Below are 21198 nucleotides of genomic sequence, written 5' to 3'. Positions count from 1 at the left end.
TTTGTTCAATGATACATTCAACCAAAAAAAATGCCCAACACATATTTCATTAATCCCAAAATACAAATCAAACACACTTTTTACATCTGTTTTGTCTGATACGTAAAATTTGAATATTCTATGAATGAGTTTGTGCAAAATGGATTTATCTATTTTTTGAATTTGTTTGGTAAAACATTCTAAAACCTCAAAATTTAGATCTAAATTTTCTTTTGTGGGGGAAAAATTGTTAATGACTGATACAATTTAAGTAATATATATAGGACAATTTAGGTTCTACTACTCTTGAGTTTTTGGTAATATACGATTTTCTAGAAACTTTATCTACTTTTTGCATTTACTGTCATGAAGCTTTATTTTCCTATGGCTTTCTAAATATTTGTTTTATCAGTAGTGGTATATTTTTTTATCTGTAATATTGTTTACTTATACCTTATATTTTGATCTATTTTTTCAGAGCTTAATAATTTTATTAATATTTCTAAGGAAACTTTTAATTTTGTCGCTATTTTGTTTTATATTTTACTGATTTTTCTCTTTACTGTTTCCTTTCTACTTTCTTTGTGATTATTGTGTTTCTCTTTTTCTAAATTGTTAAGATGGATGCTTATTTGGCTCATTAATTTTTAATACTCTTCGTTTCTAAACTAAGCATTTTAAAGGCATATATTCATCTTTGGTGTGGATTAAAGGTGCTTTAGTTGTACTCCATAAGTTTTAAGATGTAGTTTTTATCTAGAGAGATAAAAGATTCTAGAGATTTTTAAATGTATATTAAAATAACTCATGAGGTATTAAATGTTCTTTAATTAAATTAAAATCATCTGAGTTATTTTAAAGTATGTTTTAAACTCTTATTTTCAAAGTTACTTTTCTATTATTTATTTCTAACTTAATTGTATTTTGGTTACAAATGTATTTCATAAAACCTGATTTGTTGCAAATTGCTCTGTGGCCTAGTACATAGTCAATTTTCATGAATATTTTGTGTACTTGAAGAGAATGGGATGCTTCAAATTTAGGTTTATTATTCTTTCTCTATATTCATCAGATGGAATTTGTTAATTGTATTGCTCACATCCTCTACCCTCATTGATTTTTTTTCTTGTTAGCTAGCAATTATTAAAGGAAGTGTATTAAAAACTCCTATGACTTTGACAGAGTTTTTTTTTCACTTTCTGATTGTATTATTACTGTCAAGTTTTGCTTTCTTTGTTTAGAATATGTTTTCATACACCTCATTGTCAAGAGATGTAAAAAGTTAAAGTCCAGACCTGTTATCTCTAATACTGAATGGTACCTTAGAAATTATGAAAATATTGCCTAAAATGTATTAGAATAGGTAAAACGTCAGCTTCAATCTGGCCCTTTTAAAACTAGGAAAAACTTCTATTTTCTAATACATTTTTACTAATTGCTTCCATTTATGTGAAGGTAATAATACCTAAGTAGTTACTAGACATGATTTTAAGTACTTCATATAGATTAATTCACACATTACTAATTATGAAATTTTTAAAAAGTTAAAGTACTTTTTAAAAATTGAAGGTCCTTTTAAAAGGACCTTCAAGCTTGTTTAAATGAGCCACTGATAATAATAGGATTAGTAAATTCAGAGATGTCCATAAAAATCCATACTTTCTGGAATCTTAGTGAGAGACAAACACATGCTTCTCCATTACAACATTGCTGGGGTGGTTCCTGCTCCATCCAGCATGATCACCCCATTGTCCTTAAGAATATAAATAGTACATGGAATATAGACCTTGAAAGTTCTTACCAATCTGGCATTCTTGGAACATAATTCTTGAGCAGATCCTTAGATTTTTAATCCACTTAACATCTATACCTTTGGTATGATAACTACAATTCCAAATTCAAGACTATATTATTTTCAAGGTCTCCAAATCAGTCATGAATATCAGGAGCCACCCGAGATTAGACTAGAGGGAATTGCATGGGTTCAACTCTACTCCTTGAGCTCTGCAACGGCATCTGCTAAAGCCACATAAGCAACACCTAGCCTTATTTACTAGATTAAAAGCTCAAGTAATGACTGACAGCTGCAATATTACCATGTTTTAAGTATTTCCTAAGTTTAACCACATAGTATTTGGAAAAGAGGTTTTTGTTTTTGTTTTTCAAGCATTAAATTTAGGTCAATGGAAGACAGAAGTAAAGAGAAATACACTTGTAATAGTGTGAATATATATCACATAACTCTGAAGTTGAGATTAATAAACAGTAGACTTTTCAGAAACTTCTATAAAGCATTTTGTGAAGATGTATAAAACTGCAAGCAGAAAAAAGAAAGATGCTAAATGTTTTTGTTGTTTATTTTTCTTTGTTCTTTGATTTTTTTAAATAATGAGAGGTCAAATGGTTGCTTTGGAATTCATGGCATGGAAAACCGTGAATGTGAGTGTTCATGTTAGTGGAAAAAATGAAATGTGTCATTTGTCATGGATGCTATGTTTCTTCTGATTAGAAAAGAACAACAATCAGAAAAAAAACAACTAAAGAGTAGAATATATTGCATTTAGTCTGCATACATAAACTTTTATTTGATGTATTATGAAACTGGTATTTCCATACAGTAGCTGCAATCTTGAGAGAAAAACAGATCAGCCTATTTCTCAATCCATCGCTTGCTTTTTATTAATCAAAAGTAAGCACATGTTCTTTAAATAAAAGATTTTGAATAATAGATATTATTTATTGATTTTTTATGTTAAATGTTTAAAGTGTATCTAGGAAGATACATGGAAAGCAATTCCAATAGTCCTACTTCATTTGTGAAAAATGACATGAGAAGGGTTTCAGGGTTAAAAATAAGGGAGAAAGTCAGAAAATAATATATATAGGAATCAACATTTATTTTTGAGTTATTTCCAGTACTCATCTAATTTTTTAGAGCACTGAAAATATAGTAGAGCAGGATTCTGGTTAAAGATAGTAGTGTACTATATGCTTATCTCCTTTCCCTCTGTGAAGCCTCTCTAATAACAGAAAAGGAGGGATGCCTGGGTTGCTTAATAGTTGAGCATCTGCCTTCAGCTCAGGGTGTGATCCCTAAGTCCTGGGATTGAGTTTCGCATCAGGCTCTTCTCGGAGAGTCTGTATCTCCCTCTGCTTTTGTTTCTGCCTCTCTCTCTCTCTCTCTCTCTCTGTCTCTCATGAATGAATAAATAAATCTTTTATTTTTTTTTCTAGGAAAGAATCTTTTGATATTTTGTGGGAACTAGTGGTCAATTCTTCCTTATAAAACTTCCAATCTATACCCTGGCCTGTTTGGGGCCCTACATCTTACCCCTGCCCTTTGCCCTAATGAGTGCATCTAAGCCAGGAGTCCATCTGTGTTTCCACCATGTGAAATTCTTTCCTCTCTGCAGAGCAACCTCCTGTCTCCCTGTCAACAACCCACAGTACCCATTAATACTCCTCAACTACATGAATATCTCCAACACACATACCACATATTGGCGTTTGAGTATCTACAATAAAATAATCTCCTAACCATCCAAAATGACACCTACTGCAGACACATTTGTGTTCTCATAGAAAGCCACCAAACTGCCTTATTCATGAATGTGAACGGAAAGCCAAGAATCATGGAACATAAAAGAAGAGTTTCTGACATAAGGGAGAGACCAGAAAACTAAAAAAAAAAGCAGTGATGACATGTTATAAGATATTTCATCCATCAAGAAAGATCTGGATGTTGAAGGAAATAAGTAATAAAAAAAAAAAAAGAAATCTCTGGAAATTTCGATGATAGAAACAAATACTCCATAGAAGTCTTGGAAGATGGAATTATCGAGATATCATTGAAGAAGTCTGCTAGAAAACAGAACAAATCTGCATCTACACAGGACAAACCCAAACACCAAATGTATGAGTTAAATGTTTAAGATGGCAAAAACCTCAAACCAGGGGTTTTGCAAATGACTAACAGATTAATAGAGCTCAGGTGAGAAAAACTGCATGAGGCAATAGTGGGAGATACAGGCTTCCAGCGAAGGGATGAATAAGTCATGAGGATGAAAGGCACAGCATAGGGAATATAGTCAGTGGAACTGTACTGGTCACACTTGTGATGAATACAGCATAATGCATAGAGTCGTTGAATCAGTATGTGTACACCTGAAATTAATGTAACACTGGGTGTTGACCATAATAATAAAAAAGAGATTTTGATGGAAATATCTCTAAACGGAAGACACATTTTCCTGCCCTCTCAAATAGGAGAGATGGAACATAATTTATTCTAGAAAAAAAAGAAAAATAATACTAAACAATTTCAGAAAGCTAGCATCTCTGGCTCGGAGGAACCTGTATGTGTGCTGCACATTAATATGTAATTCCGAGGTAGAAGCCTCCAGGCATGGAACTGGTCAGCTGCCGTGTTGTCAGCTAAAAGATGGGACAGCAGTACCTTTAACATTCAGAGGGGAAAATATTTTTTAACTTACAATCCCATGCTCAGACTAATTATTTACTGTGTTTATTTGAAAAGACATTTTTCAGATATAAAAGAATCCAGAAAATGTAATTCCTCTGCAAACTTTCCACTATTGATTAGGAAGTCAGTGACAAAGTAAAGATAGTGACAAAGTGAAGATACTTAATTGAGAGACAGAGAGAAAGAACGACCGTCGGGATACGGGAATAATGGACTCAGCGCAGGTAGGTGACCGGAACAAAGGCTGAGACTCAGGCATCGGTCCACATGGAAGCAGGGACTATAGTGGCCGAATGAGGCTCCACTGAATGATGCTCAAGTCTACAGCAATCAGAGCAGGGGTTGGCAACTTTGTAGTCAGTTAATAAATATTTTAGGCTTGTGGAGGATTCTGACTCCCTTGCAATGACTTAATTCTGCAGTTGTGGCACCAGACCAGCCACGGGCAATAAGTAGACTAATGGGTGTGGGTGAGTCCCAGGAAAATGGGCAGTTGGGCCTGCGGGCCAGAGTGTGCGGAGTTCTGCTCTAGAGAAGCTCAGCCATGAGTTTCTGGCAGCGTTACCAGTAGGAGATAGAAGAACAATCCTACTTTTGGAGAAGATGGCATGATTTAAAAGAACCTACATGATTCAGCAGTTGGGTTAAGGAAGGCTAACCCTCCTTTTTCTCTTCCCAGCTTAGCAAAAACTAACATCTGATTACGAGGAGCTCCCATATCTGAAATCTTAGCAGAAAGGGCCAAAACATTTACAACGTTAGTACAGTGCTTTGAAAATAAGCTATTTTTATATCTGCATTTTGATTACTGGTAAAAATTTTAGGTATGAAAATTAAGTACTTATATTTGTGGGAATAATATATAAAAGACTTAAAAATAGTATTGAAATTTATAAAGGTAACAACAGTTACAAAGGTAACTAAAGTGAAAGGAGAGGTAGGTGTATAAGGAAATTAAATCTTTTTTTAAAAGATTTTATTTATTCATGAGAGACACATAGAGAGAGGCAGAGACACAGGCAGAGGGAGAAGCAGGCTCCATGCAGGGAACCGGATACGGGACTCGATCCCAGGACCCCGGGGTCACGACCTGAGCTGAAGGCGGACACTCAATTGCTGAGCCACTCAGGTGTCCCAGTCACTTAGGTTTTAAAAATTAAGTTGTTGACTACTGCTTTTGTGGAGAGTGCTGTTAAACTTTATGGAGCAAAGTAAAAGGTGCCATTGTGTTCTATGTAGTGAATGTACCACGGGCATTTGTTCCATCAATCAGCAAGTGAATCTTGATATTAACTAAAGCATCAAATGTGAAGACAACAAACCACACTTATTCTTTTTCATATTTAATACTTAAAAAATAGTAACTAACTCTCCTCCCTTCCTCTTAAGTTTTCTATCCTCAGCCAGGGAATAGCTTCTGCAGTATCTGGGCCCACTCCCCAACCAGGAGCTGAGCGGACGCCTTCTGAACTTTGTGTACAACTTTGTCAAGCAAGACATGCTGCCCACTTTAGGAAGAACTTCACTTTTCACTCTCCTTTCACTAACCTGGTCACGAGTATTTAGAAAATAGGCATTGTGTTTTGAGGATCCGCTATCCGTGGGGTGGGTTCTACGTTGCAATTAATGTTCTTATCACATCCCGTTATTGCTTGTCATCATAGGAAGTATAGATAATGGGGTAAAGAAATGTTATTTACTACAGAAGACCATAGTGACTTGCACCTTTTTGTAGAAGTCATTGCCATAACATTTAAAGACAATGTACATATTCAGAACCGAAAACTCTAAAATAGAGGATTCTGATTACATTCATAAACAAAAAGACAACATCAAAAGAGCCCAGACTTTCATTCTTGGCTTGAAAACTATTGGATTCTTCTACATATACTTCAACAGGTCACATTTAAATCTCTAAAGATCCCTCCCTCTGTTTCTTTCTTTGGTTGTCTTTTCCTGTGTTCTTTATCTTAGTCATTCTGGTCAGAAAACTGAGACCAGTTCTATGTCCCTTGCTCCCATGAACCCCTGCATTCTTACTGGTTACTCTCCTGCCAATTGCTGAGCATTGAAATTCTTCCTCCGCAAGACATCTGAGTGATCATGTTCATTGTAAATCTGATTGCATAATTCTAACATTCGTCACCTGCTTTCCAGTTTCTGCAGGATGAAGTCACCTCTTGGGTCACCCTGTTTGATCTCTCAATTTAGCACGTATGCCTTTCCTCTGAGAGGTTGAGACTTCCTTATCATACCTCCATCACAACCCTTAACCCTAGGAATATATAGGGTGAATTACATTCCCCTCACTCCAATCCTACACTAGGATATAACCCTTTTTGAGGATAAAAGTCATTTATGGGTGAATACTTTCATCACTTTTGTGCATTATAAATTCTCGATCTAGTCATGAAGGCTACGTAGCACCCACTACGTACCATGTATTGTTTAAAGGGCTAAGGAAACAGCAGTGAATAAGAGAGACAGAAGAAGACAGGTAATAGGAAAAACAAAACAAATACATGGTGCTCGGTGATGATTGCTTCAGAGAAAAAGCAGGGTAAGGGGGAAAGAGTGTGGGAAGAAGGGTGCTACTTTATAAACATCTGTACAGGTGTCTCTGATAAAGTAACACTGTCCCAGAAGCTGGAAGAAGCAGGAGAATGAGGAAAAGCCACGGTGTTCCCGGAGCTAGTGCTTCGGAGTCAGATGGAACATCAAGTACAAAGGTCTTGAGAGGGGAGTGCATGAGCCACGTTTGAAGATGAGCAAGGAATCCACTGTTTCCAAAGAGCAGGGGGCGAGGGAGAGGTTGTGTGAGGGGAAGTTGAAGGGGTAGCTAGTAGGTGAAGAGTAGGTCATTGCTTGACCCATTCCACTCTAAATGGGTCAAGCAATGACTGGAGGCTTGTGAGCAGAAAGTGACACCGTCTGAGTTACCTTTGTATGCATCCTGTGTAGGTGTGCAGCTCACAGCTCAGAGGGGCCACGGTGGGGGGGGGGGCTGTCCTCATGCAAAGGGTGTGGGTTCACTAACACCGAAGCCTCCTTGTGATACAGTCAGTGAAGGGGGGGCTCTGAAGCCAGCTATCCCAGAGCTGAGTCCAGGAGCGCAGAGGGTCCTCCAAGGGCTCGGGGTCCTTGCCCGCAAAGCGCACCCATGGGGACCCGGGGTCTGGGCGTCGTGGGCACCGAGAGCAATGCCAGGATGCAGACAGCTTGTTCAGTCGTGCAGACACTTAGGCCCCTCCCCACCGTTAATACCCAAGATAGGCTGCCTTTCCCGAGAGGGCGAAGCCAAGTTGGGCAGGACCCTGGCAGGGCCGGACCAGGCATTTCCCTCTAGACAGCAGCCGCCCAGGTGCCCCAGGTTCCAAACGGTCCTTCCAGAACATACCTGCTCATCCTTGAGTGTTCCCTGCACCAGGGAAGAAACACACAGGAGGCCACAAGGACCACAAAGACCTGCCTTGTCCGCCGTTTCCATCTTTCAAAAAGTCAAGGAGTCATGATTTGGATCTCATTCTGAGTGAAGACATATGGAATGTAAAGGCTGGAAACTTGGAAAAACTGACCATTTTCTTTTAAACTTTTTTTTTTTTTTTTTTAAGATTTATTTATTGGGATGCCTGGGTGGCTCAGCAGTTGAGCACTGCTTCAGCCCAGGGCCTGATCCTTGGAGTCCCAGGATCGAGTCCCAGGTCGAGCTCCCTGCATGGAGCCTGCTTCTCCCTCTGCCTGTGTCTCTGCCTCTCTCCGTGTGTCTCTCGTGAATAAATAAGTATTTTTAAAAAAGATTTATTTATTTATTTCAGTGAGAGAGAGAGAGAAAGAGAAAAAGGGAGTGTAGTGGGAGATGCAGAGGTGGGGGGAGAAAGAAAATTTTCAAGCACGTTCCTCACTGAGCGTGGAGCCCGATGTGAGGATCAGTCTCACAACCTGAGATCATGAGTTGAACCCAAAGGAAGAGTCAGGTGCTCAACCAACCACACCAGCCAAGTGCCCCCAAACTGGCCATTTTCATTCCAAGATATCTAAAAGCCTAGGAAACAGGCCCTAGCCAGGACTATAGCCATTCGACCTCAGGGGGGCAGTTTAAAAAACCTGCACATGGATTGGGTGGATTCCACGATCAGAGATTCTATAATAAGGGAGGGATAGGTGTCCCTAAAGTACCAAATTCCAACAACGCAGATGCAGTTATCCTCCTAAAGCAGGAAACTACAGAGTGTATTAACAATTGCCATGCGGGGAGCTCTGAGCTCAGTCATGAGAGAGATACATACCTAAACTTCAAGGCAGAACAAACTCAGATGATGCTGGAAAGGACCAGAATTATGCAGGCTGAGCTGCAATGAAAGAAGACCCAGAGAGTTTAAGAAGATCCAGCTACACAAACATGATAAAATTTAATTGGAATATTTATTAAATGGAAATATGAGGAAATATATGTCAGTGTGAATAGCTAGAGAAGATCTAGGATTTATATAGATACACAGTGTGAGTGTATAAATAAAACATAGCCTTGCACTCACCATCCTACCATCAGTGGGTCACGTATAGCGACAAGTCTTGTGTAGGAGCAACTCATCTGAGAAAGGCCACTGGGGATAAGCTGGTGGCAAGCACTCCCTATGCCAACCGTGTGTGGCAGCTGTTCATAAAGCAAAATGCAAACTCAGGCTGCATTAACTGAGGCACGGCAGGAAAGGTGCTAGCCCTATGTTTTCGGCATTAATCAGAGAAATATTTGGATAATTGGGTTCAATTCTAAAAAGACTCAAAGAAGAACTCTAGCTCCCCAGAGAAGGTTATGAGAGTGATGCAGTATCCGGACATCACAGTCAGATGGAAATGGAAATGGCTGGAAGGTATAGACAACATAGACTGGAAAAGAAAGATTTATGAGATTCACGTGTTATCTTCAAACATCTGAGGGGTCATGGGGGTGTGTGTGTGGAAGGATTGGAGGAGTTACCTTGTATAAATTTGGCAGAACAAGTACCAGTGGGTCGTGTTCTAAGATTAAATGCACATTTTTACTTGCAGAGATTCTCTGTTTATTAGTACTCTTCCCAAGGGAGTGTGCTGCCTGGCGAGGCAGTGAACACGGTCTCTGGTCATGTCTTGATAAAGGTTGGATGGTCAGTTAGAATCCACGTTATCTCATTTGCTTCTCACGAACTTCAGTCATGATGAAGCAAAGGCCTTTTATTTTATTTTTATTATTTGCCCAATAAAAGCAACAATTCCTCTTTTCTTTAATCATTTTAAAGTATGTCATTAAAACTAAAAAGTCACCAAACTAAAAAGGCCATTTCAATTAACGGCCATGAAACAGGCCTAGAGTTATATTTGTTTCAAGAAAAAGGAAGAGCCTGCACTTTGAAGAGAAATAAGATATAGGAAACAGCCAGTGACATCTAATTCTAAAATCTCTTGAAATTGTCCAAAATTCCTCCTTGCGATCTCCACACCTCTTCTTCTACCATTTCTCTCTTTCCCAGACTAACCTGATTCCCTCATCTTGGCATTTCTTACCTTTCAAGTGCTATCTAATGCAATCTAACTGCTAAGTCTGAGGTGATCTCTAGAGTCTTTGAATGTCAATAGTGTCTTATACACACATTCTGTCCACTTGCAATGCTTCTCTTTTCTACTTCTCTACCTTACATATTACACTTTCTTTCACATCCTTTCTCTCTCTCTCTCTCTCTCTCTCTCTTTTAGGAAAGAGTAAAAAGGGTAGGGATGGGCTGAGGGGGGTGAGGGAGAGAGAGAGAGAATGAATCTTAAGTGGCTCCATGCCCAGTGTGGAGCCTGACCCGAGGCTCAATCTCATGACTCTGAGATCATGACCTGAGTCAAAATCAAGGGTTATATGCCTAATGGACTGACTCCATGTCCTTCCTAAGCCTGAGCTCCTTTGTTATTCATTTTCATAAACCTCATAGTCCCTAACCCAAGGCAGATTACCTAGTAGTCACTAAATAAGGAAAACATGAGTATCATTCATTAGGAGTGCAAAGCAAAAATGGCCATAGAAAGAAAATAGCAAATAAATTCATAACCTGTTATCCATGCTAGGCTTAACAAATAATGATTCATTTTTTCAGATAATCATCTATATATAATTATAAACATGACTACAAATTCTTCCCAACCTTGTGTGCATGTCCTTTGTGATGTGATTTTGCTGTTTCTCTCATCAAAAAGTAGAACCTGTTTATCTGGACTGGCCTTGTGACTTGCTTTGACCAACATCAAGTGTCAGAATTAGGTTGGAGGAGTTCAGGGCCAAAGTCTAAAGAGACTTTACAACTCTTTTCATTCTTATCTGCTTACAACACTGCCTTGAGACTGTCACATGTAGCCCTATGGAGAAGAAGAAGCCCTATGGAACCAGATCCCCCTAGACCAACTACCTAATAGCAACACTGTCCAGTTGAGCTATCATGCATAGGAGTGACCCTAGGTGAAACCAGAAGACAAAAACCTCCAGCTCTAGCAGGGCCCTAAACCAAAATGCTGATCCAGAGAATTATGAGTGAATGAAATGATTATTATTTGAACCATTTAGTTTTGGGATGGTTTGCTCACATAGCAAAAGATAACTTGGACAGGCTACAAAGACTGAAGTCATTAGTTAAATACATAGACTCAGAACACAAGTATCACTATGGGAACAATGAACTAATTACCTCATGCTAAATGAACTACAGTAGGACATAAGCAAATCATGTAATAAGATTTATGGTCTTAATTCACATTTCATTATTCACCAATGTAGAACGCTATCCTGCCAGCAGACTTTCTTTGAGGGCTTTAATGAAATAAGTTACCATGCTGGAGAGGCCCACATAGCAGGAATCCGAAGGTGTTCTCCAACCAACAGGCAGTGAGAAATTAAGGCCTTCAGGGCAACGACCCTCAAGGAACTGTATCCTGACAGCAGTCATATACATATACTTGGGAGTGTATCATTGCCTATCTGAGCTTCTGATGAGACAACAGCCCTAGCTGGCACCTTCACAGCAACCTTGCAGCCATCCTATAGGAACTGAGCTGTGCCTGGATTCCTGACCCACAGGAACTGTAAGATAATACGTATTCTTGTTTTAAGTTTTAGGGTGATTTGTTCTGGAGCAAGAGATGACTAATGAAATATAAGGGGCAAAAACTGATGATGTGTAGGTTTTCTTGTGGCTCTTAGCCTTAAGGGAATGGATCTTTTTTTTTTTTTTCTTTCCATACAAAATGTGCCCTGAGTTTCCCTATCTCCTTGGAGTCCTGTATTGAAAACAGATGCCAAGTTTTATGCATTTTCGCATATATTTTATCAATAATTATCCAAATATTTATCCAAGCTTGGAAACTTACTAAGTTCTTAGTAATACTTCATCTGTTACACAACCTAAACAGAAAGTAAAATTACAATGTAATCTTTTCTGTAAGATTCTGTATTTCACTATACAACTACAAAGGCATATAATAAGTTCTATGATTTTGGTCTGACTTGTCAAGGTAACTATTAACACAAAGTACTGCGATTATTATAATTTACAATTGTCCTCTATATATTTGTTCTTCCCTCTTACTTTTACTTTATATATATACTGTGTTTAATTTTATATTATATTGTGTTGTGCTTTAACTTACCCTCCAAATATATTAGGATTTTTGCTGATTACCAGATAGGTATAGTCATTTAACATAATTACTTAGGTATAATTCTATATTTTTCTAGTCGTTTACTTATTTACTCTTTATTTATTTACAAATATTTCTCCAACAACTACTATGATGAGGCATCTTGCACGACTGGGAAGTGCATATGTAAGATAGCAGATGCACCCTAAATGGTCTCCTATGTAAGATGTGGAGTGTTGAAATAGAAGTAAATAGAATTAACTGAAAGTCTATGAAATTGATATATAGTCCTATCTTTGATGATAAGTCAACCTATTAATTTTTAGATGTACCAGGAATAAATTTATAAGTCCAGTTTACATTGGCTTTACATTAAGATATTAAAGTAAATTTTCTTTTGTTAAAGTCATTTCATCATATGTCTTGTTAAGTTTAAAAATAAACATACACACAGAAACACACATATAATATAGCCTCACAAGATACAGAGGGAATTAAGTTTTGAGTTTAATTAAAAAGAAAAACAAAAGGGGGATCCCTGGGTAGCTCAGAGGTTTAGCACCTGCCTTTGGCCCAGGGCACGATCCTGGAGTCCCAGGATAGAGTCCCACGTTGGGCTCCCTGCATGGAGCCTGCTTCTCCCTCTGCCTGTGTCTCTGCCTCTCTCTCTCTCTCTCTCTAGGTCTATCATGAATAAATAAATAAAATATTTTTAAAAAATAAATAAAAATTAAAATATGAATTAAATGTTAAAAAAGAAAGAAAAACAAAAAAGGAAAGAATTTATTCATATGGGCATGCCTCTTACAGTATCGACAAAAATAAAACTCTTAATGTATTGACAAAAATAAAACTTCTTTTTTAATTATTAATTTTCAACTAACTCTAAAAATCATGTATATCATTCCATCTACAGTAGAATTCTGTATGGGCAGATATTTATATCAAAAGTGTTTTGGGAGTATAGAGTACCATTTTTCTTAGTCATTTCAACTGAATATAGAAACTATTTTTAACCTGATAGTCATGTTTCTGCCCTTTTATGGAGTGTCTACTGTATGACATGGCCTCAGGATGTATCATCTCTAAATTTTATATTAATCCTACAAGATAGCTATTATTATTATTATTATTCCATTTTATAGTTGAACAGACCAAATTTCTGAGAGATTAGTAAATTGCTGAATGTTATGGAGTGAATAGTAAAACTGTGATTCAAGCCTGGGTCTGTCTGGCTCCTAACTGTTCTTTTTATTCATATTATAATGTCTAGGGAGAATGGATAAAAGCCCATCTTTCATTACATCATTTGATTTAGAATGCTATGAAATTCATGAGTAAAAGGCACAAAAGTCTTGCCAGAACCTACTGTTGATCATATTTTCAGTCTAATTGGATGGGCAAAGGAGTTTCTAAGAATAGAAAAGAAAATTAATCTGACCTCTACCATAAATCCTTTAAATTGATGGACAAGAACAACATTTGCATTTGAGAAGATCATTTCATCCAATACAGAGGCAAACAGGCCATAAACACAAGTTTCTTCTTATAAAAAGTGAATTGTGAAACTGCATCTGGAATACTGCCTATGCTCCTTTTGTCATGTTGCAAAAAAATACAATATAGCTATAGAAGAGGAACAAAAATAATAGAGGGGCTAAGAGTTCCTTTATGATAACTAAAAAAAAAAAAAAAAAAAAAAAAAAAAAAAAGAGTAGATTCCAGAAAGGCTATTTGGGGGACTGCAGGAGAGAATTAAGAGTGGCAAGGAAAGTGGCATTTTGCCTGCACATTAGCAAGTACAACTATGACCTCAAAGGAGGTGGCGATATTAGAACCAAATATTAGGTTGAATAAGTCACTGATTTTGTCATTCCCTTTTTACATCTTTTTTGTTGTCCTTTTGACTTTCTTTTACCTGCAGATGGTTGCTGAGAAACCAATAGTTAAAACTTCTTGGACTATTCCAGGAAGAGAAAAATATGGTGACACTAAGCCAAGAGAAGAGAAGGCTGATAGTAGAGGCAATTATGAGTTCTGTATAGATAAAGGAATAGAATATGAATGACGGAGCGATATTATGCATTTCCACCGAGACTAGGGAAAGAGGGAAGGTCAAATATAAGAGGGTGCCCTATGGGCTTAGAGACACAAGAATGATTTTTTCAATGGAATAATGTCTCAAAATTATACTCAGCAAGGTAAGTTTTTCTTATAATGGTTTAGGTTCAGTACTGCCCTAAAAAAAGGAAAGCCTTTCAATGACCTTTCCCAGCCCGTGATTAAAATTCAGTTTACCAGTTTTCTCATTATCTCTCAAGATATGTGTAAAATAATGATTCTATCCTAATCTGACTTGGTTCTGTTAACCTGGGAATTTCTGTTTTACAGTCCTCTGGCCACAGTATTTCATTTTATGATGCAAAAAGTCAAAGAAGATAGATGATCTTGATAGTCTTCTATGCAACAGAGCTACTCACTTCATTTAAATGGAAATGTGCATTTTCATGGAAATTCAGGCCTGTATTGATGAACAAAGATAAGCTGCCACTACTAAACAGAATAGTGATATACCAGAAAAAAAAGTGTCCTAGAAAACTCATTAAAAAAAAGTAAAATTTAGTGAAAGATAAGGAGTTTTAAGTATGTATATATACATATACGTGTGTGTGTGTGTGTGTGTGTATTCAGTCTAGATATAGAATACATTTTCCAAGAATTTGTCACATAATATTTGGGTAGTTATAAAGTTGAAAATCTCAGGACAAAGGTTGTGGAAGACAGGTTGATTCCATATGCTTTTGATAAGCATAGTGACTTAATATGAAAAACAAACAAACAAACAAATCAATTAGCCCAGTGCCTTTTATAAGTAGATATTAGCCATCTAACAAACATTTCTCAGTGAACATGTTAAGAAATATTACAGATTAAGTGTGATATCATTTCCACAATTTTCTTTCATAAAACTTTAATGTAGCTATTTTGGGGTTCATTTCTAACAACTAATTTAGAAAATATTTAATTATTATATATTGTGTCTCCCAATTAGAAGCCTGGAAAGCATTCTTAAAAAAAAAAAAAAAAAAAAAAAAAAGCAAAACAGAAAAGATGCTATTTACAGCACAAACAGGAGATTTTGCTGATTTTTCTCTGAGACAGTTCATTTGAATTACATTGATAAGTCAAATGCTCAAAGATGCTTTACTTAACTCTGAATAATCTTATCATTAGTTAAATTAGGGCTTTTAATATTCTAGAAAGACATACCTTTATTTAAGAAGGAGAAGGCAAATTTCAGAAATGTAAAAATAAGCAATAAATGGCATTTGATAATGCTGGCATTAGAATGACATTTGTTCTTTAGAGCAAAACACAAGGAAAAGAATTCTAATAGGACCCACTGGCCAACAGCAAATAACAGTTTTGCAATAAAAGTGCGTCCTCAGCCCCACCCACCATGAAAATGCTCGCTTGCCTCTTTATTTATTTGAAGCATTATTTTCTTTGGCCTCAGAAATAATTTTGTCTATTTCCAGATTGTTTTTCATTTTCCATATTCTCAAATTTCTCATATTTATCCATTCCCATATTTTGTGATATGGGAGTAGGTGAGTATTACATAATTTTTGAGCACTTATACACAAATTAATGTGATACTTGAAATTTTAAAAGAATACAAACAGCCTTTGATGTCTACAAATTCTCAAACATTTTCATGAATGATAAAATATTAATAATAAAATTTTAAGGATTGCAGTGATTTCCAGATTGTGAATATCTCTATAATTGGTTCTTTCAGACTTTGATTTAAATGTAATTTATTTTCTTTTCTCCACAAAACATATTTATTCTCTAAATATCTGTACAGAGTAAGAAATTCAATATTCTTTCATCAAAATGATTTCCTGATTGTCTCTCAGAAGATTAAAATTTCTGTTTCAATAAGATATTAAATATCTTTAAACTAACTGAGATTTTAAAAATTAGGAACGGTTTCTTTTTAAAGCACATTTGATACCTTTTATGGACGCAAGTGTTTTTGGTTTGAGGAAGAATAAAGTGAACTAGTAATACAGATACAATATAACATGTTGGTTAAGAATGGTAGGTAGTCTGGGATCCCTGGGTGGCGCAGCGGTTTAGCGCCTGCCTTTGGCCCAGGGCGCGATCCTGGAGACCCGGGATCGAATCCCACATCGGGCTCCCGGTGCATGGAGCCTGCTTCTCCCTCTGCCTGTGTCTCTGCCTCTCTCTCTCTCATTCTGTGACTATCATAAATAAATAAAAATTTAAAAAAAATTAAAAAAAAAAAAAGAATGGTAGGTAGTCTTAGAAGTCCGTCTTATCTGGGTTTAAACCCCAGGTCTTCTACTACCCAGACTTATAATGTTGAACAAGTCATTAATCTTCCTTGACCTCATTCTTCATCTATAAATAAAAATAATACTATCTGCCTCATGGGGTTATGGTGACAATTTTACAAGAAAATATATGAAAAGTACTTAAGACAGGGCCAGGCCTTGAGCAGGTGCTGAATAAAAAACAAATTTTAATCATTTGTTTTAATAAAAAACAAATTTTATTCATTATCAGAATTAAAGAATCTCCAAATGGAAGTAGCCAGTGTAAGCATTAGCATTATCAAAGTTTAAAATTCAATTTCTATTTATATTAAGGCTTCAATGATAAAACACACCAGGGGAGACGGGTGAAGATGATTTATTGCATACCTTGTGCTTAATGCCAGGTGTTTATACATATATATCTGAATTAAGCCTAACAACAACCCCAGAAGGTAGTATAGGTAGTATAGGTAATATATGCCCATTTTACAGATAAGGAAATTGACACCCAGAATTTGACTCAAATCATGCAACTGTTAAATTGCAGAATCACCACTCAACTCTATTCTGTTTGACTCTAAAGCTCTGTTTCAACTTAACTTTCAAACTGAAGTCAATTTTGGAAACTATTTAAACTGGGCCACTCATCCTTATCCAGACCTGATCTGAATCAAAAGCATGAGCCTGTAGAGAACACAGGCTTTATCAACCCTCAGCTTTTTTACTCACTTTCATTTAGAATCTAATCCCACTGAAGGAACCCCAAAACTCAGAGGCCTACTAACTACACCTGCTGCCTATCCACAGCCTGACTATGTAGGCTCTTCTCTGCATAAAGTTGGAACATTCATTTCACTACTGTTGGACAGAGCCCAGGACAACATTTTTAACTATTTCTTCACCAAAAAAGATTTTTCCTCAGTAATGAATTGTGAATCTAGGTATCCTCTCTATGGCTACTCTCTACTCTGAGTGCTTTAATTAGACCTAAATTTCTTTCCCTTGACAATTACTAAGACCTCATACCTTGCCTCTCTCCCATCTCCTCCATTCTAACACTCCTCTGTCCAGTGTCTACACTGCCATTAAGTCATTTAATTTACATTTCCAAGGGGAATACCTAATGCACACAGATAATGAGAAAGTAGGAGTCTGAGAAGAAACAAATAGGTGGGGAAAAATAAAGGATATGAAACAACCTAAGTATTTATAGTAAAATGTTGGGTAAGTAACCAGTTGTGTAATTATGTCACAGATGTTAACATTATTGTATTAATTCTTTTTTAGTTTGACCAAACAGTGCCTTTTTCACACTGCTGCTATGAGAAATGTCCACACATTCATTAATTTTTTTCCACATTCAAATAGAGTTTTAAGAACATGACACAATGGGTTTAATTAACAAAGTAGTACTGGCCAGAAATGCAAAGAGGAAGGTATGTTACAACTGTGCCTCATAAGGCATTTTTATGATTTTTTCTGAAGATGGACAATAAAAAGCTTATTTTTTGAAAGTTGAATAATCAAAGGTAAATAAATATAAAAAAGAGGTACTGATGTATATGGCTTACTACATGGTTTAGCTATTCTGTTTTTGCCAAATGAGAGGAGTCCCAATACGACTTAGTAGAGGTGAGACAAGAGTAGAAGGAATATGCTATAAAATAGTCTCTAACAGTTAACTGTTTGCTTTGGAAATATATTACACTTTTTTAGGACAAAATTTACATGTTGGTTGAAGGAAACCTAAAAACTAAAAATGAAAGTAATTTATTTGTTAATAGTTAGATATTTGATTTTATTTCTCAACATTATGATTTCAGATACTGGCATTTAATTTATGCACAAAGGGCTGTAAATGGAAAAGGCTTCTAGTTATCTATGCGAGGACTGAACACTGCAGTATAAAAGGACATGCCACTTTTTCTTGGGGACCCGAGGAAGAAAGCCAAATGTAGGTGCAATGGAATTATTTGGCCTCCTCTCTCCTCTCTTTGCTGTCTTAAGTAAATGAATCCCCGAACTAAATGCATATAATGCAATCACTCTTTCAATTATACCTTTAATGCCCATTGATGTGCTTTATGTTCAACAGAAGAGAATACAGAATCTGGTTTCATTCCAGGTTCTTAATCTTTCTGATAAGACAACCTCTTCAGCTGTGAGCATTAGGATTAAGTGTATAGGCCCCTTGTGTCAGCTTTCAAAGGGAGATCTGGCTTTGCAAGAGATGAGATGGTCCGCTTTGCCTAGGGAATAAAGTGATACATGGAAGGACTCTCTAAATGTCTCTGGAATTCTTGTATGGTGCTAGATTTTCTGTGTATCTGGGCAATAGAGTCCATTTAATAGGAGTCGTCATGCAGAATCTTGAGTTTAGAAGTGGCCTGTCATTTGCTAGAAGCTGTGATATCACTGTCTTGAAATTCTTAATAACTTTAACAAGAGACTCTACATTGTCAGTTTTGCATTGGTCCCTGCAGACTATGCAGCTGGTCCTCTGACAAAGAAGGGCTTTGGAAAGAGACAAAGGATAATCAGCTGCTTTCTTTGGCCCTCGTGAAGACATAATACCTGGCTGGAATGGTCACGCTTCGGAATGTTCTGCTCTGGTCAAAGGATCACACAGATATTCAGCATCTAGAGAACACCAATACCCCGATTCACGATCCCATGTCCCTTCTCTACTTACACTTCTCCCATCTCTTCTGAGCTGCATGCATGGCTTTCTAGTCAGAGAGTATATTTCAAATTCTCCCTCTCTGTGCTCAGGTAGGTGCATTTGGACCACTGAGATGTTAATAGACATATTTGCAATTTCCATGTTACTGCCTTAAAGACAACCCTCCACCCCGCAAAGAAAAGAAGACTGAACTCTTTCCTTCTCCTTCTCAAAGGCTGGAAGGCTTTGACCATAAGTAATGTATAGAGTGAACTCTTGGGAGCTAATTCACAATAAGTTTGTATTTATCCTGAATAGTTGAATAAAACAGTGTTATTTGAACATTCTGCATAGGGAAAATCACTAATTAGCATCGAAATGATATAAAACTATATAGAAGCTAATTTTATCCTCAATGATTTTCAGAACACTTCTGGATCTTGCAAGGCCTCAGGGTTATCAATATGAATACCAATTATAGGGTATGTTGGGGTGTGAGTAAATCTATAATAACTTAGGAAAAGTTCCTCAAGTTGTATCTTCAAAATAAATTCCTGCATCACTCTAGTTTCATCATTATAAGTTATCTCCATACTGAAAGAAGACCACAGGAGTTAGAAATAACATTTGTGAATTCTCTCATTGCTTATAAAATGAATTTAGGTGCTTAAAATACTTTTAAAAAATAACATATGTAAGATTATTTTACTTCTCATTTCTTAAAATTTTTCAATGACTAAGATTGGCTAAGATTTAAAGTATTATGTTGGTAAACAGTTATAAAATCATCATAGAATCTTATCTTCAAAAGTATGATTTTATGTTTACCTGCCCCAATGACTCTCTCAATGCGAATTCTTGAGGGATCAATCTCCTTTGCGAATTCATGAACTGCTAGGGATGGGTCTTCATATGTATCTGGATCTATGTAAGTTTTAACTCCTGGGAAACGTACTGCAACAAATAAAAGATTGATTTAATAAAGTATTTTAGTAATTACACATCTTGTGTATATTTAAAACAAGGACTAACATACTAAAGTAGTCATTCTTGTTAATTACTTAAATTCAATTGTCTTTTCTCTTTTTGTCCCACTCCTCCTTACCCCCCATTATAGCTTTGAGTGCTTGGAATAAAAAAAAATTATTTACCTGTTAATGTAAAACAACCTGGTGCTTTAATAGAGAGTGAGCTGACAGGTCCCAGAAAACATATTGATTATATCTCTGTAAAATGTTTCATCAGTTCACCTATTCACTAATAACCCATACACTTCATATCTGATCTGGTTCAGGACATGGAGGAGAAAGGAAGGCGCCTTTCCTCCAAAACAAGCAAGCCGGTCAGGCCCCTCCTGGAACTTTTGTACTAGCACTGGGCACTGGGTTTTCTAAACTCATGCCTCAGTCCAGAAACTCTCAGGCAATAAAGAACAGACCCCATGGCAGAGTGATGGAAGATGACAGTGGACAACAGCCTTTCCTGTTCTTGCAGTTGCTTCCATAGCCAGACTGCACATGATCCTGGAAAGGACCCCCGTGTATCCTGGAGGAAAGTGTGGGAATCGAAGGCCCAAATCTGATCACTGGCTGTGTAGCTGCTACTCTCTCTGAAAGGGGTGGAGGGCTCAGGGCCCACTGGCAGTTAGGATGATGAATAGGGATGGCCGGACAACTTGAATGTCTGAATACATAGTCATTTGCAACTTCTTCCTGCATCTGAAGAAGTAACAGACTCCCTGTGGATATTCCTCGGTTTTGCTGGTTGGTTTCTTGTTTTCCGGGTTAGATGTCTGGCTCCTGGGGGACAGGAGATCATCTCTTATACATCTGTGTATCTTCCCAAATACCTTAGGTATGCTTTTATGGGTAATAACCACACAGAAAGCTTTTGTTGAACATGAATTAGTAGGGATTAAAAGATAAATACACATGCATGGCATAGTGGATGGATGATACTTGATTTTGTTACTTTTGATTTTGAAAACCATATGATATCTGGAGTGTTGGCTGGGTTTCCGTAGAAACACGCTCTTGCAAGAAAATCTCAAAATCAGACAAAGAAAAATAGAGTGAGTT

The 21198-nt window shown here is 36.8% G+C and overlaps 1 protein-coding gene across 20 annotated transcripts in view; it reads right to left on the bottom strand.

Annotated features, from left to right (window-relative positions):
* The window catches only part of EPHA6 (EPH receptor A6), an 872069-nt gene that overhangs the window by 213222 nt on the left and 637649 nt on the right, over positions 1 to 21198 (bottom strand). For all 20 annotated transcript variants that reach the window (XR_005383133.1, XM_038582514.1, XM_038582517.1 and 17 more), the window contains one exon: positions 19949 to 20074. Coding sequence is in view for 19 of the 20 variants with exons in the window: in XM_038582514.1 (XP_038438442.1) it covers positions 19949 to 20074 (126 nt within the window). In the remaining variant the exon portion in view is untranslated. The remainder of the gene's footprint in view (positions 1 to 19948; positions 20075 to 21198) is intronic.

The sequence above is a fragment of the Canis lupus genome, chromosome 33, assembly GCF_011100685.1.
Source record: "Canis lupus familiaris isolate Mischka breed German Shepherd chromosome 33, alternate assembly UU_Cfam_GSD_1.0, whole genome shotgun sequence".
Taxonomy (NCBI): Eukaryota; Metazoa; Chordata; class Mammalia; order Carnivora; family Canidae; genus Canis; species Canis lupus.
Note: the sequence above shows the minus strand (reverse complement) of the source record. Positions and strands in the feature narration are given on the sequence as shown.